General features: G+C 44.2%; 1 protein-coding gene across 1 annotated transcript in view; it reads left to right on the top strand.

The window, feature by feature from the left end:
• LOC124613267 (atrial natriuretic peptide receptor 1-like) overlaps positions 1–12,838 on the top strand; it is an 839,102-nt gene that overhangs the window by 335,549 nt on the left and 490,715 nt on the right. The window contains exon 2 of the mRNA XM_047141959.1: positions 8,571–8,736. Within this exon, the coding sequence (XP_046997915.1) occupies positions 8,571–8,736 (166 nt within the window). The remainder of the gene's footprint in view (positions 1–8,570; positions 8,737–12,838) is intronic.

Raw genomic sequence — 12,838 nt, forward strand, 5'->3', positions numbered from 1 at the left:
GAAAACAATCTTGATGGTGTCTGCTTCAAGATATACACTGAAGCGCCAAAGAAACTGGTTGAAAATACCGCTTCAGTTGTAAATTACTTTATTTTCACACGACTGGTTTCTGACTGTTATAAGCCCATCCTCAGGTGTCGTAGCTGTGCTGTGGTCCCTGAGCGCCGCGTGTACCATGCATAGGTATGCGTATTCAAATACAGAGATATGTAGACAGGCAGAATACGACACTGCGGTCGGTAACGCCTATGTAAGACAAGTGTCTGGCACAGTTGTTAGATCGGTTATTGTTACTACAATGGCAGGTTTTTCAATATTTAAGTGAGTTTGTAAGTGGAGTTATAGTCGGCACACGAGCGATGGGACACAGCATCTCCGAGGTAGCGATGAAGTGGGCATTTCCACGTACTACCATTTCACGAGTGTGCCGTAAATATGAGGAACCCAATAAAATATCAAATCTCCGACATCACTGCGGCCGGAAAAAGATTCTGCAAGAACGAGACCAACGACGATCGAAGAGAATCGTTCAATGTGACAGAAGTGCAACCCTTCCGCAGATTGCTGCAGATATCAATGCTCAGAAATCAACAAGTGTCAGCGTGCGATCCATTCATGGAAACATCATCGATATGGGCTTTAAGAGCTGGAGGCCCACTCGTGTAGCCTTGATGACTGCACGACACAAAGCTTTACTACTCGCCAGGGCCCGTCAACAGCTACATGGGACTGTTGATGACTGGAAACGCGTTGGCTGGTCGGACGAGTCTAGTTTCAAATTGTATCGAGTGGATGGACGTGTAGGGGTATGGAGACAACACTGCATGTCAGGAGGGGGTCTGTTCAAGCTGGTGGAGGCTCTGTAATGATGTGTGACGTGTGCAGTTGCAGTGATATGGGACCACTGATACTTTTTGATACGACTCTGACAGGTGACACGTACGCAAGAATCCTGCCTGATCACCTGCATCCATTCATGTCCATTCATTGTGCATTCGGACGGACTTGGGCAGTTGCAGCAGGACAATGCGACAGCCCACACGTCCAGAATTGGTGCAGAGTGGCTCCAGAAACACTCCTTCGTACTCTTACGGATTTATGGACAGCCCTGCAGGAGTCATGGTGGCTATGCCCTCCGGCAATACTTCAGACAATCGTCGAGACCTTGCCACGTCGTGTTGCAGCATATCTCCTCGCGGGGGCCCTACACGATATTAAGCAAGCGTACCAGTTTTTTGGCTCTTCAATGTCAGATGCAACCGTTGTGTCTACGCTGCTTAACAAATGAAAATGATTACATTGACTGGTCTTAGAGGAAAAATATTTTTTTTTCATTAGTAAGGTCACAGATCGCATTGGGAAAATGTTAAGCAAGTATGGTGTGGAAAGTATTTTTTTAGACCCACCAGGAAAATAAAAGAATATTTAGGATCGGCAAAAATGCACAACATTCTTTGGCTACACCAGGGGTATATAAAATTCCTTGTAGTTGTTTATTGTTTTATATCGATACCACAAAGAGATGTGTGAAGACCCGTCTGGTTAAAAATAAGAGGAATTGCCGCCTGGGTTCCACGGATCAATCGGCCGTAGTATCAGGGAGGTAAACAAGAAAATTCAGCGAGACGATCGTCATATCTAAAACCTCGCATTATTATACGCACATGTATAGAGAGGCTATCGAGATTGATAAACACCGTAATAGCTTTAACACGAAAGAGGAAGGTGTTAAACTGGATAAAATATGTATGTCAACGTTGCAACGGAAACGTGACAATCGATTACTTTCAATCGATAATGTCGGCATTATCAGAGACAGTCTCATAGCCGACGCCACGTGAAGGTCAGTGGATTCCTGTGCACTGCATATGTCATCGGCGCTTCTTCGAGTTCTCTTTGCATTTCGCCGCTTTACCTCGGAGGATGTCTCCCGCAATCGGAGACGAAACGTACGGGGAGAGTTTTGTACATCGACCACAGCCAATCAGCCCGGAACTTTTAAGTGAAGACAATACAGGCCGTGAAAGCCTACATTGTATGATAAAGTTGTGCTGAATTAACACACTTCCTAGACATCGCTGAGTATAAGGAACAGACGAACACGCACAAACAATATTCTTCACGCTAGCGGACATAAACTCGTTAAGAAACGATACTGTGTGACCTCAGAGACTGCAACTTTGCTTTACCTACCAGAAGAGGCTATTTTCTCCACCCTTCTCTACTCCCACCACTAGTCAATAATTTCCTAAAATAACAGAATGTAATAAGTGCCGCCACAACATTCTAGTAAATAACGCAGCCCAGCGCAGATAAAACAGCCTTTCCTGAAGAAAGTTTAGGCGATAGTGAACAATGGTTTTCACCACCGTCGTCAGGGTACTGAACTACATATCAACCACACGCATTTGTTCTGCGGCAAATTTTATTAAAATGTAGACTTTCACGGCCGGAAATATCATGTCCATTATAATTATCCATTCCACTTGAAGTATGTGGTCGTCAAACAACACTTAAACAGTTCTGAAACATCAGCAGGAAAAATTCGATACTTAATGATGTATTGGAGCAGCTGGATCGAATTTTTCCTGCTGATATTTCAGAACTTTTTAAGTGTTGTTTGACGACTACATACTTCAAGTGGAATGAAGAGTTTTATGAGCAAACGGATGGCGTAGCTGTGGGAAGCCCCCTAAGTCCCGTAATTGCAAACTTCTTTATGGAGAAGTTCGAACAACAGGCCTTAGGTACTGCCAGCAAAAAACTAAATATATGGTTCCGATAAGTGGATGACACGTTTGTGCTGTGGAAACATGGTAGGGAGGAACTAAGCCGGTTCCACGAACATCTGAACAGTATAAACTCGAGAATTCAGTTTACAATGGAGGAGGAGGTAGACGGCAAATTACATTTTCTCGATGTGCTTGTTTTTAGAAACGAAAATGGTAGTTTGGGCCACTCAGTATACCGCAAACCCACGCACAGGGACCGTTATTTCACCGGGATTCGAACCACCACCCACAACAGAAGGGGGGTGTTATCAAGACGTTAGCGGACAGAGCTAGAAATATTTGTGAACCTGAGTTGCTCGACGCTGAGATGGAACATCTCCACAATGCACCAATGACGAACGGATATTCGTCCGCCGAAATAAAACGTGCGTTGAGGCAGCCACGCAGAAATCATACTGATGTACAGGTTACTGCAAAATCTAAGGTTTTCCTGCCGTTTGTTAAAAATGTAACGGAAAGAATAGGGAGGATCTTGACGAAGCGGAATGTTACCGTAATTTACAAGCCCACCAGGAAGATACAGGAATACCTCAAGCCTGCCAAGGACGCTCGCAAGCCATTGGAAAAAGCTGGAGTGTATAGGATCCCATGCAGCTGTGGAGATGTTTATGTGGGTACCACTAAAAGAACTGTTTCTAAACGTTTGGAAGAGCACAAGGGAAATTGTAGAAGAGGAGAAACGGAACGATCAGCTGTTGCGGAGCATGCTTTCCAGCCAGGGAACCACAATATTCGTTTCGAGGAGACGCAAGTACTAGCGGCCACAAGCGGATATTACGAAAGGCTGTACAGGGAGGCAATCGAAATCGCTAAACACCCAAATATTTCAACCGAAAGGAGGAGGGCGTGAAATTAAACGGTATATGGATGCCGGTGTTAAAGAAGATGTGTACCATCCGTCCACTACTGGGTGATGGCAACGGCGATCGACGGCAACGGACAGCGGCCAAATGCACTGACGTTTTCAAAACACGTGACGTCACGCCGCGGCGTGGGAGCGCGCGGACACGGAATTTAGCTGCAGTCAGTAGCGAGCCAGTGGGTGTGTTGGACCTTCCATCGAGCTACGGACCCCCTTGAAGATGTCTCCCACAGTCGGAGACGAAACGTTGGGAATCGATACAGAATTCATCAACCGACCACGGCATAACAGCCCGGATAATTATAATGGACATGGCAAATTTTATTGTTGCACCGAGGGGCCCCTTAGGGATATGTCCGTCAGAATGGGAAGGAATCCAGTGTGCATTCTGTGCGCGTACTGGGAGGAGTCAATTCAGATTTGAAACCGGTGCTTGCGGATGACATGAAGAGCACAGGGTGCAGGTGATGGCTCATCCCGGTACTAACGACGTACGTCGCTTTGGGTCAAAAGATATTCTCTCTGTTTCCGTATGACTGATTGAAGTGTTAAGGGCTGGCAGTCATGCTTTCAGGATGAAGGCGAAGTTTTCATGTGTAGCATCGTCTACAGGACCGATTGCGGATCTTTGGCACAGAGCCGAGTGAAGGGTCGAAGTAAGAGGTTCAGACAATTCAAAAATGGTTGAAATGGCTCGGAGCACTATGGAACTTAACATCTGAGGTCATCAGTCCCCTAGAAATTAGAACTAACTAACCTAAGGACGACGCACAAATCCATGCCCGAGGAAGGATTCGAACCTGCGACCGTAGCAGTCGCGCGGTTCCGGACTGAAGCGCCTACAACCGCTAGGCCACCGCGGCAGGCTTCAGACGATTCTGCAACCATGCAGGCTTCAGATTTCTCGACTTACGCCATCAGATGGTGGGTTTCTGGGTTCCACTTAACAGGTCAGGAGTCCACTACACACAAGAAGCAGCTACTGGTGGAAGCTTTGTGGATCGGAATGGACACTCTTTTATGTTAGAGGGTCTCAGGAAACTACAGAAAGAGAATCAGGTTTGAAGGATGCAATCAAAAACAGCACGAGGGTACACCTTCAACAATCAGTATTGTAGTAGTAAGCTGTCGTAGCTGTGTTGGGAAGAAACCAAAGCTCCAAGCGCTAAGTGAAAACATTGAAGCTCATTTCATTAGAGGTACAGAAATCTGGCAAAAGTCGGAGATAAGTTCAGCCAAAACTTTTACAAAGGTACTAGCCGTTTTCAGAAAGGATTAATTAAATTCAGTTGATGGTGGCGTGCTTACTCCCGTTAAAAGTAGTTTACCTTGTAGTGATATTGAAGGAGACAGTTACTGTGCGTTAATATGGGTAGAGGCTATACCTGAAACGAGAAAAAATTAATAATTGGTACCTTTTACCGACTCTCCGACTCAGATGATGCAGTTGCTGAACAGTTTGTGATTAACCCGTGAAAAGATTTATTTCCACTTATAAATTAATTCCATGACGTTCAGTGTTAACGTGGCAAAACAAGGAATAACTATGTAAAAAAAAAACGAAGAAAACACACAGTGCAGATCGGAGCCATGGAACTGTCGTACAGTGTACACCACTGCATTGCACGAATGTACACTACTTGATCAAAAGTATCCGAACACCCCCAAAACATACGTTTTTTTTTCATATTAGGTGCATTGTGCTGCCACCTGCCGCCAAGTACTCCACATCAGCGACCACATTAGTCAGTAGACATCGTGAGATCGGTCAGGTGATTGGGTGTCACTTGCGTCATACGTCTGTACGCGAGATTTCCACACTCTTAAACATCCCTAGGTCCACTGTTTCCGATGTGATAGTGAAGCGAAAACGTGAAGGGACACGTACAACGCAAAAGCGGACAGGCCGACGTCGTCTGTTGAGAGACAGGCACCGCCGACAGTTGAAAAGGGTCGTATTGTGTAACAAGGCAGACATCTGTCCAGACCATCACACAGGAATTCCAAGCTGCATCAGGGCCCACTGCAGGTACTATGACACCGGTAAATGCCAAACGACGTATCGCTTGGTATATGGAGCGTAAACATTGGACGATTGAACAGTGGAAAATTCTTGTGTGGAGTGAAGAATCACGGTACACAATGTGGCGATGCGATGGCAGGGTGTGGGTATGGCGAATGCCCGGTGAACGTCATCTGCGAGCGTGTATAGGGCCGAAAGTAAAATTCGGAGGCGGTGGTGTAACGGTGTGGTCGTGTTTTTCATGGAGGGGCTTGCAGCCCCTGTTGTTTTTCGGGGCGCCTTCTTGCTTCCCACTGCTGAAAAGCAATTCGGGGATGGCGAGTGCATCTTTCAACACGATCGAGCGCCTGTTCATAATGCACAGCTTTTGGCGGAGTGGTTACACGATAATAACATCCCTGTAATGGACTGGCCTGCACAGAGACCTGACCTCAAACCTATAGAACGCCTTTGGGATGTTTTGCAGCGCCGACTTCGTGCCAGGCCTCACCCACCGACTTACGACACCTCTCTCCAGTGCAACATGCCTTGAAGAATGGGCTGCCATTCCCCAAGAAATCTTCCAGCACCTGATTGAACTTATGACTGCGAGAGTGGAAGCTGTCGTCAAGGCTAAGGGTGAACCAACGCCACACTGAATTCCAGCATTGTTGATGAAGAGCGCCACGAACTTGTAAGTCGGTTTCAGCCATCTGTCCGAATGCTTTTGATCAGATAGTGTAAGTTGGTGGTCCTAGGGTAGTGAGACTATGACGAACCGTTGAGTGTTTGAAAGTGACTAACGTTATTGATTGTTTCGTTATCTCTGTAGTAGTCTTGTATATTTCGTGTCCCCAGGGATCACTCTGACTGTCGTGTAGCAGTATAGTTCGCCTTACCTTGTGCAGTCATGTTCGTTGATGTGTCGCTTAATCTTATACCAAATACTAGCCCCCTTAACTTAATTTTCAAACTGGGGAAGAGGAGCTAATCACATCTGTGTCTTGCGTGGACGACGGTTAGGGGAGCACTCCCGTATTATATTTAGTAAAAAATGTGTGAGTAATGTAAGCCATACGCGGACGTGTGTTGCCATTGCAGAGTATCCAGACGTGCTCGTTTCCACCTCACGCCATCCCTTAAATGCCGCAGAACATCGCGGTGGAAACTCGACCGTCTCACGAAGAGGGACGACTTCTTTGTGAACAATCTCAAGAATGCACATTTTACTTGACGATCCTGCAGCCGTCGGAAGCATATTGGAAGGATATTCACGGAATTGCGAATTCTTTTAGCACCAGCTGTTTTGGAAGTGGCAATACTACCCCTGGGTGTCACATGAAATTTTATGCTGGACCGGGGCTCGAACCAGGATTTCCAGCTTTTCGCAAGAGGCAGCTTTGCCGTATAAGCTACCCGAGCATCCTACCTTGGGAAATGTTATAAGCTCTCTGCTGTTCGTGATCTACACAAACGATTCTTCGACTCTTTGCAGATGATGCTGTTATTTACCGTCTTGCAACGTGATGGCCTTCATCGGACCGGCAGGATTAGATTACACTGTGAGACGAGGACTTAGACGGCGTGACGTATCCAAGTCTCGGTTGTTCCGAGGGCGTCTCGGGTAGCCTAAATGGCAAGGCGGGCGCTCGCAGCAAGTGGGAAATGCAGGTTCGAGTCCAGGACCGGCACAAGGTTTGATAGCTATACCTGGTACAGCTGATTCGAAAAGAAATCGTAATTCAGAGATTATATTTCGAAACAATTTTAGGAATCTGCTATGAGCACGTCACCGTATAGCTACACACAGTACAGCTGATGCTAAGAGAATTCGTAATTCAGTAGATATATTTCGAAAAAATCGCAGGAATGTTATCAGAGCATGTCAACGTATAGCTACATCCAGTACATCTGATGTTAAGATAACTCGTAATTCAGCGAACATACTTCGAAAAAATCCCAGAAACATCATACGAGCAGGTCAACAGAGACTTAACGTTACTCTTGACTAAATTAGAATTATATTAATACCTTCAGCTGCTGACGGGCGCATATATCGACGGGGATAGGTGAAAATGTGTGCTTTGACCGGGACTCGAACCCGGGATCTCTTGTTTACATGGCAGACCCTCTATCCATCTGAGCCACCGAACGGACATAGTGCGACTCCACATCAATATAAGTATATTACTCTTGACTTGTCGAGCATAGTTTGGCTTACGTGAACAAGGACGATTGCTGTTCAGTGTCAGGCTGGTTGCCGTAAACTAAAAAACTGTGACAACATTTGGAAGAAAGCGTGGATCTTTCTGAAGAAGTTGTTTAAGTTCCCTGCAGAGTTAAATGCGATATTGCTTCTGACCGTCTTGCAGAACAAAATTAGCCGTAATCCTTCTTACGTCCAATGCTTCTGACAGAACACGTTCAAATGGACCCCAGAGGCGCAGCAGATGTCTCTGGTTGCTTCTCTACGATACTGCTGAATCATATTTTTCACGTTCTGTAGATTTTATGGTGTGATGTCAATTGACGGCCGAGCAGTACGGGCGTAACGTCAATCGGTGTTCACCGCTTTTGCAAAACATTTACACCAGTCGTAAGTACGTATCTGACCTAATGCGTCGTGCCCAAAAGCTTGCTTTGACATCTGGCGCGTTTTCCCGAGTTTAAAACAAAACTTTGTACACACTGATCAGCCATCGCAAAAATCGCAAACTCACGGTGTGCAAAGAACCGCTGCTTGTGTTTCAGGATACTCGTAATCATTTGCGCACAAAATTGTAATTTCCCAGCTTTTGGACACTTACTCGTACTATCACCGATTTCTGGTTTTATTTTAGTTCGTCACACAGTGGCGTGAAGCGCTCGTCTGCACTGAGCTGGTGGAGTAACGAGCCTCGTGGTTTGCCCGCAGTTACCCGTCGTGCTCCGGCGATATGGCGCCCGGGCTGGCCACGGACATGCGCTTCTGGGACAACGTGATGGCCTTCATCGGGCCGGCGTGCGCCTTCGCACTGGAGCCGGTGGCCAGGCTCGCCGCCTACTGGAACATCCCCATCATCACTGGCATGGGCGACCAGGTGAGCCACGCACTCTGCCACTACACTCATATTATGTATCGATGTTATACAGGGTGATTCAAAAAGAATACCACAACTTTAAAAATGTATATTTAATGAAAGAAACATAATATAACCTTCTGTTATACATCATTACAAAGAGTATTTAAAAAGGGTTTTTTTTTCACTCAAAAACAAGTTCAGAGATGTTCAATATGGCCCCCTCCAGACACTCGAGCAATTTCAACCCGATACTCCAACTCGTTCCACACTCTCTGTAGCATATCAGGCGTAATAGTTTGGATAGCTGCTGTTATTTCTCGTTTCAAATCATCAATGGTGGCTGGGAGAGGTGGCCGAAACACCATATCCTTAACATACCCCCATAAGAAAAAATCGCAGGGGGTAAGATCAGGGCTTCTTGGAGGCCAGTGATGAGGTGCTCTGTCACGGGCTGCCTGGCGGCCGATCCATCGCCTCGGGTAGTTGACGTTCAGGTAGTTACGGACAGATAAGTGCCAATGTGGTGGCGCTCCATCTTGCTGAAATATGAATTGTTGTGCTTCTTGTTCGAGCTGAGGGAACGGCGAATTCTCTAACATCTCCAGATACTGTAGTCCAGTTACAGTAGCACCTTCGAAGAAAAAGGGACCAAAAACTTTATTGGCTGAAATGGCACAGAAAACGTTCACCTTCGGCGAGTCACGTTCATACTGAGTTGTTTCCCGCGGATTCTCAGTGCCCCATATACAGACATTGTGACGGTTGACTTTCCCGTTAGTGTGGAAAGTTGCTTCATCACTAAACACAATCTTTGAAACGAAATATTCATCTGTTTCCATTTGAGCAAGGATAAATCACAGAAATCGAATCTTTTAATCTTATCAGCTGCAGACAGTGATTGAACCAATTTCAGACGATAAGGTTTCATAACTAACCTTTTTCGTAGGACTCTCCGTACAGTTGATTGTGGAATTTGCAGCTCTCTGCTAGCTCTCCGAGTCGATTTTCCTGGGCTGCGAACAAATGCTTGCTGGATGCGTGCTACATTTTCATCACTCGTTCTCGGCCGTCCAGAACTTTTCCCTTTGCACAAACACCCTTCCTCTGTAAACTGTTTATACCAACGTTTAATACACCACCTATCAGGAGATTTAACACCATACTTCGTTCGAAATGCACGTTGAACAACTTTCGTCGATTCACTTCTGCCGTACTCAATAACACAAAAAGCTTTCTGTTGAGCGGTCGCCATCTTAGCATTAACTGACGCTGACGCCTAGTCAACAGCGCCTCAAGCGAACAAATGTACAACTAAATGAAACTTTATACCTCCCTTAATTCGCCGACAGATAGTGCTTAGCTCTGCCTTTTGTCGTTGCAGAGTTTTAAATTCCTAAAGTTGTGGTATTCTTTTTGAATCACCCTGTATTCCACAATCACTTAGAATAATAATTATTATTTTTGAGTCATCAGTCTTCTGACTGATATGACGCGACCCGACACGAATTCCTCTCCTGTGCCAACCTCTTCATCTCATAGTAGGACTTGCAACCTACTTCCTCAATTATATGCTGGATGTATTCCAGTCTCTGTCTTCCTCTATAGTTTTTATCCTGTACAGCTCTCTCTTGTATCATGGCAGTTATTTCACCTTGTCTTTTCTCCTTGTCAGTGTTTTCCGTATATTCCTTTCCTCCCCCATTCCCTGGAGAACTTCCTCATTCCGTACCTTATCAGTTTCTCTAATTTTCGACATTCTTCTGTAGTACTATTGCCCACAGTCCTTGCTTCTCATAAAACAATGAAAAATAGTGTTAGTATATTGCAAGATGTTCATAAAAATACAGTGAAAAATAATGTTTAATCTATTGCGTCACGATATTAGGGGTTTAGAGAAAAGTAGATGAGCTTCTTGTTTGCTTAGAAGATTTAGAAACTGAGGATGGAATAGATGTACTATGTCTGTCTGAACATCATATAGTCACAAATGTGGAAAACATAAATGTAGGTGGATACAAGGTTTCACTGCATGTAAGTAGTGATACTATATACAGAGAAGGAGTTACCATATACAGGGTGTTACAAAAAGGTATGGCCAAACTTTCAGGAAACATTCCTCACACACAAATGAAGAATAGATGTTATGTGGACATGTGTCCGGAAACGCTTAATTTCCATGTTAGAGCTCATTTTTGTTTCGTCAGTATGTACTGTACTTCCTCGATTCACCGCCAGTTGGCCCAATTGAAGGAAGGTAATGTTGACTTCGGTGCTTGTGTTGACATGCGACACATTGCTCTACAGTACTAGCATCAAGCGTTGTTGGTGATGTCTTGATTGGGCCCCGTGTTCTTCCACCTACGCTCAGTGGAGCACGTTATCATGATTTCATACGGGATACTCTACCTGTGCTGCTAGAACATGTGCCTTTACAAGTACGACACAACATGTGGTTCATGCACGATGGAGCTCCTGCATATTTCAGTCGAAGTGTTCGTACGCTTCTCAACGACAGATTCGGTGACAGATGGATTGGTAGAGGCGGACCAATTCCATGGCCTCCATGCTCTCCTGACCTCAACCCTCTTGACTTTCATTTATGGGGGCATTTGAAAGCTCTTGTCTACCCAACCCTGGCACCAAATGTAGAAACCCTTCGTCCTCGTATTGTGGACGGGTGTGATACAATACGCCATTCTCCAGGGCTGCATCAGCGCATCGGGGATTCCATGCGACGGAGGTTGGATGCATGTATACTCGCTAACGGAGGACATTTTGAACATTTCCTGTAACAAAGTGTTTGAAGTCACGCTGGTACGTTCTGTTGCTGTGTGTTTCCATTCCATGATTAATGTGATTTGAAGAGAAGTAATAAAATGAGCTCTAACATGGAAAGTAAGCGTTTCCGGACACATGCCCACATAACATATTTTCTTTCTTTCTGTGTGAGGAATGTTTCCTGAAAGTTTGGCCGTACCTTTTTTAACACCCTGTATGTTAAACTTACTTTACTTTTTAGTGTCCGGGCATTGGTTTCCGGTGATGGAAGATTTGGCCGCTGTCCGACTGGGCAACGTTTCCGGGGAGCGCCGGCATTTTACTTTCTTACCATATATGTTAAAATTTGTCATAGTGTGAAAAATTCAGAAACCGAGAATTTTGTATAGAGTAACATTTAGAAGCACACACCTATGAGCTTACACTAAAGAATGACATTTTTATATTTGTAGCTGCATACAGGTCCCCATTGGGAAATTTACAGCTACTTCTGAACACCTTGGATTCTTTGTTGTGTTGTCATACAGAGGGAAGCAAATTATTGTTTTCACGGATTTCAGTGTAGATTTTTTGAAAGAATCTTACAGAAAGCATCACCTTGAAGTATTACTTGGTTCTTTAAATGTGGCATCAGTTACTGACTTTCCTGCTCACGTAGTACTGGAAAGGAGTACACTGATAGATAATATTTTTATAGACGAAGAAAAATTTAATCAAATAAAAACTTTTCCTGTTAAGAATGGTCTTTCTGATCATAATGCACAGCTACTACAGTATATAACATAGCTCCATAAAGTAATGCAAAAAAATCTTCAAAAAAGTGCACTCCATTTAGTAGTTGCAAGTTTTGGGAAAGCTTGCAACAATTAGACTAGAATGAGTTTACAGGGCACCTGATGCTAATTTAAAATTTGACCTGTTTCATGATGTCTTTGTAAGTATATTTGAAAACAGTCTACCTGAGAAAATAGTGAAATTTAATCATCTAAAAAGCCATGGCTTACTATTTAAAGAGATAAAATATCTTGTAAAAACAAAAGGAAAATGTATCTTATAGCTAGAACGATTAATGATCCAGAAACAGTCAAGTATTATAAAAACTACTGCACTGTATTAAGAAAAGTTATCAAAAAGTCCCAAAGTATGTGCATTATGTCTGAGATTAGCACTTCTGATGATAAAATCAAAACTGTTTGGAACAATTAAAACAATTTTCAATACTATTAAAAGGGATACAGAGTAACCGAGAACACAGGTAGACTGTATTGCTTTCACATTCAATGAAATATTTGTTAACAGAACATGAGAGTTATAAAATATTTTAATAATCATTTTTAAGTGT

Source organism: Schistocerca americana, chromosome 4 (genome assembly GCF_021461395.2).
Source record: "Schistocerca americana isolate TAMUIC-IGC-003095 chromosome 4, iqSchAmer2.1, whole genome shotgun sequence".
NCBI lineage: Eukaryota > Metazoa > Arthropoda > Insecta > Orthoptera > Acrididae > Schistocerca > Schistocerca americana.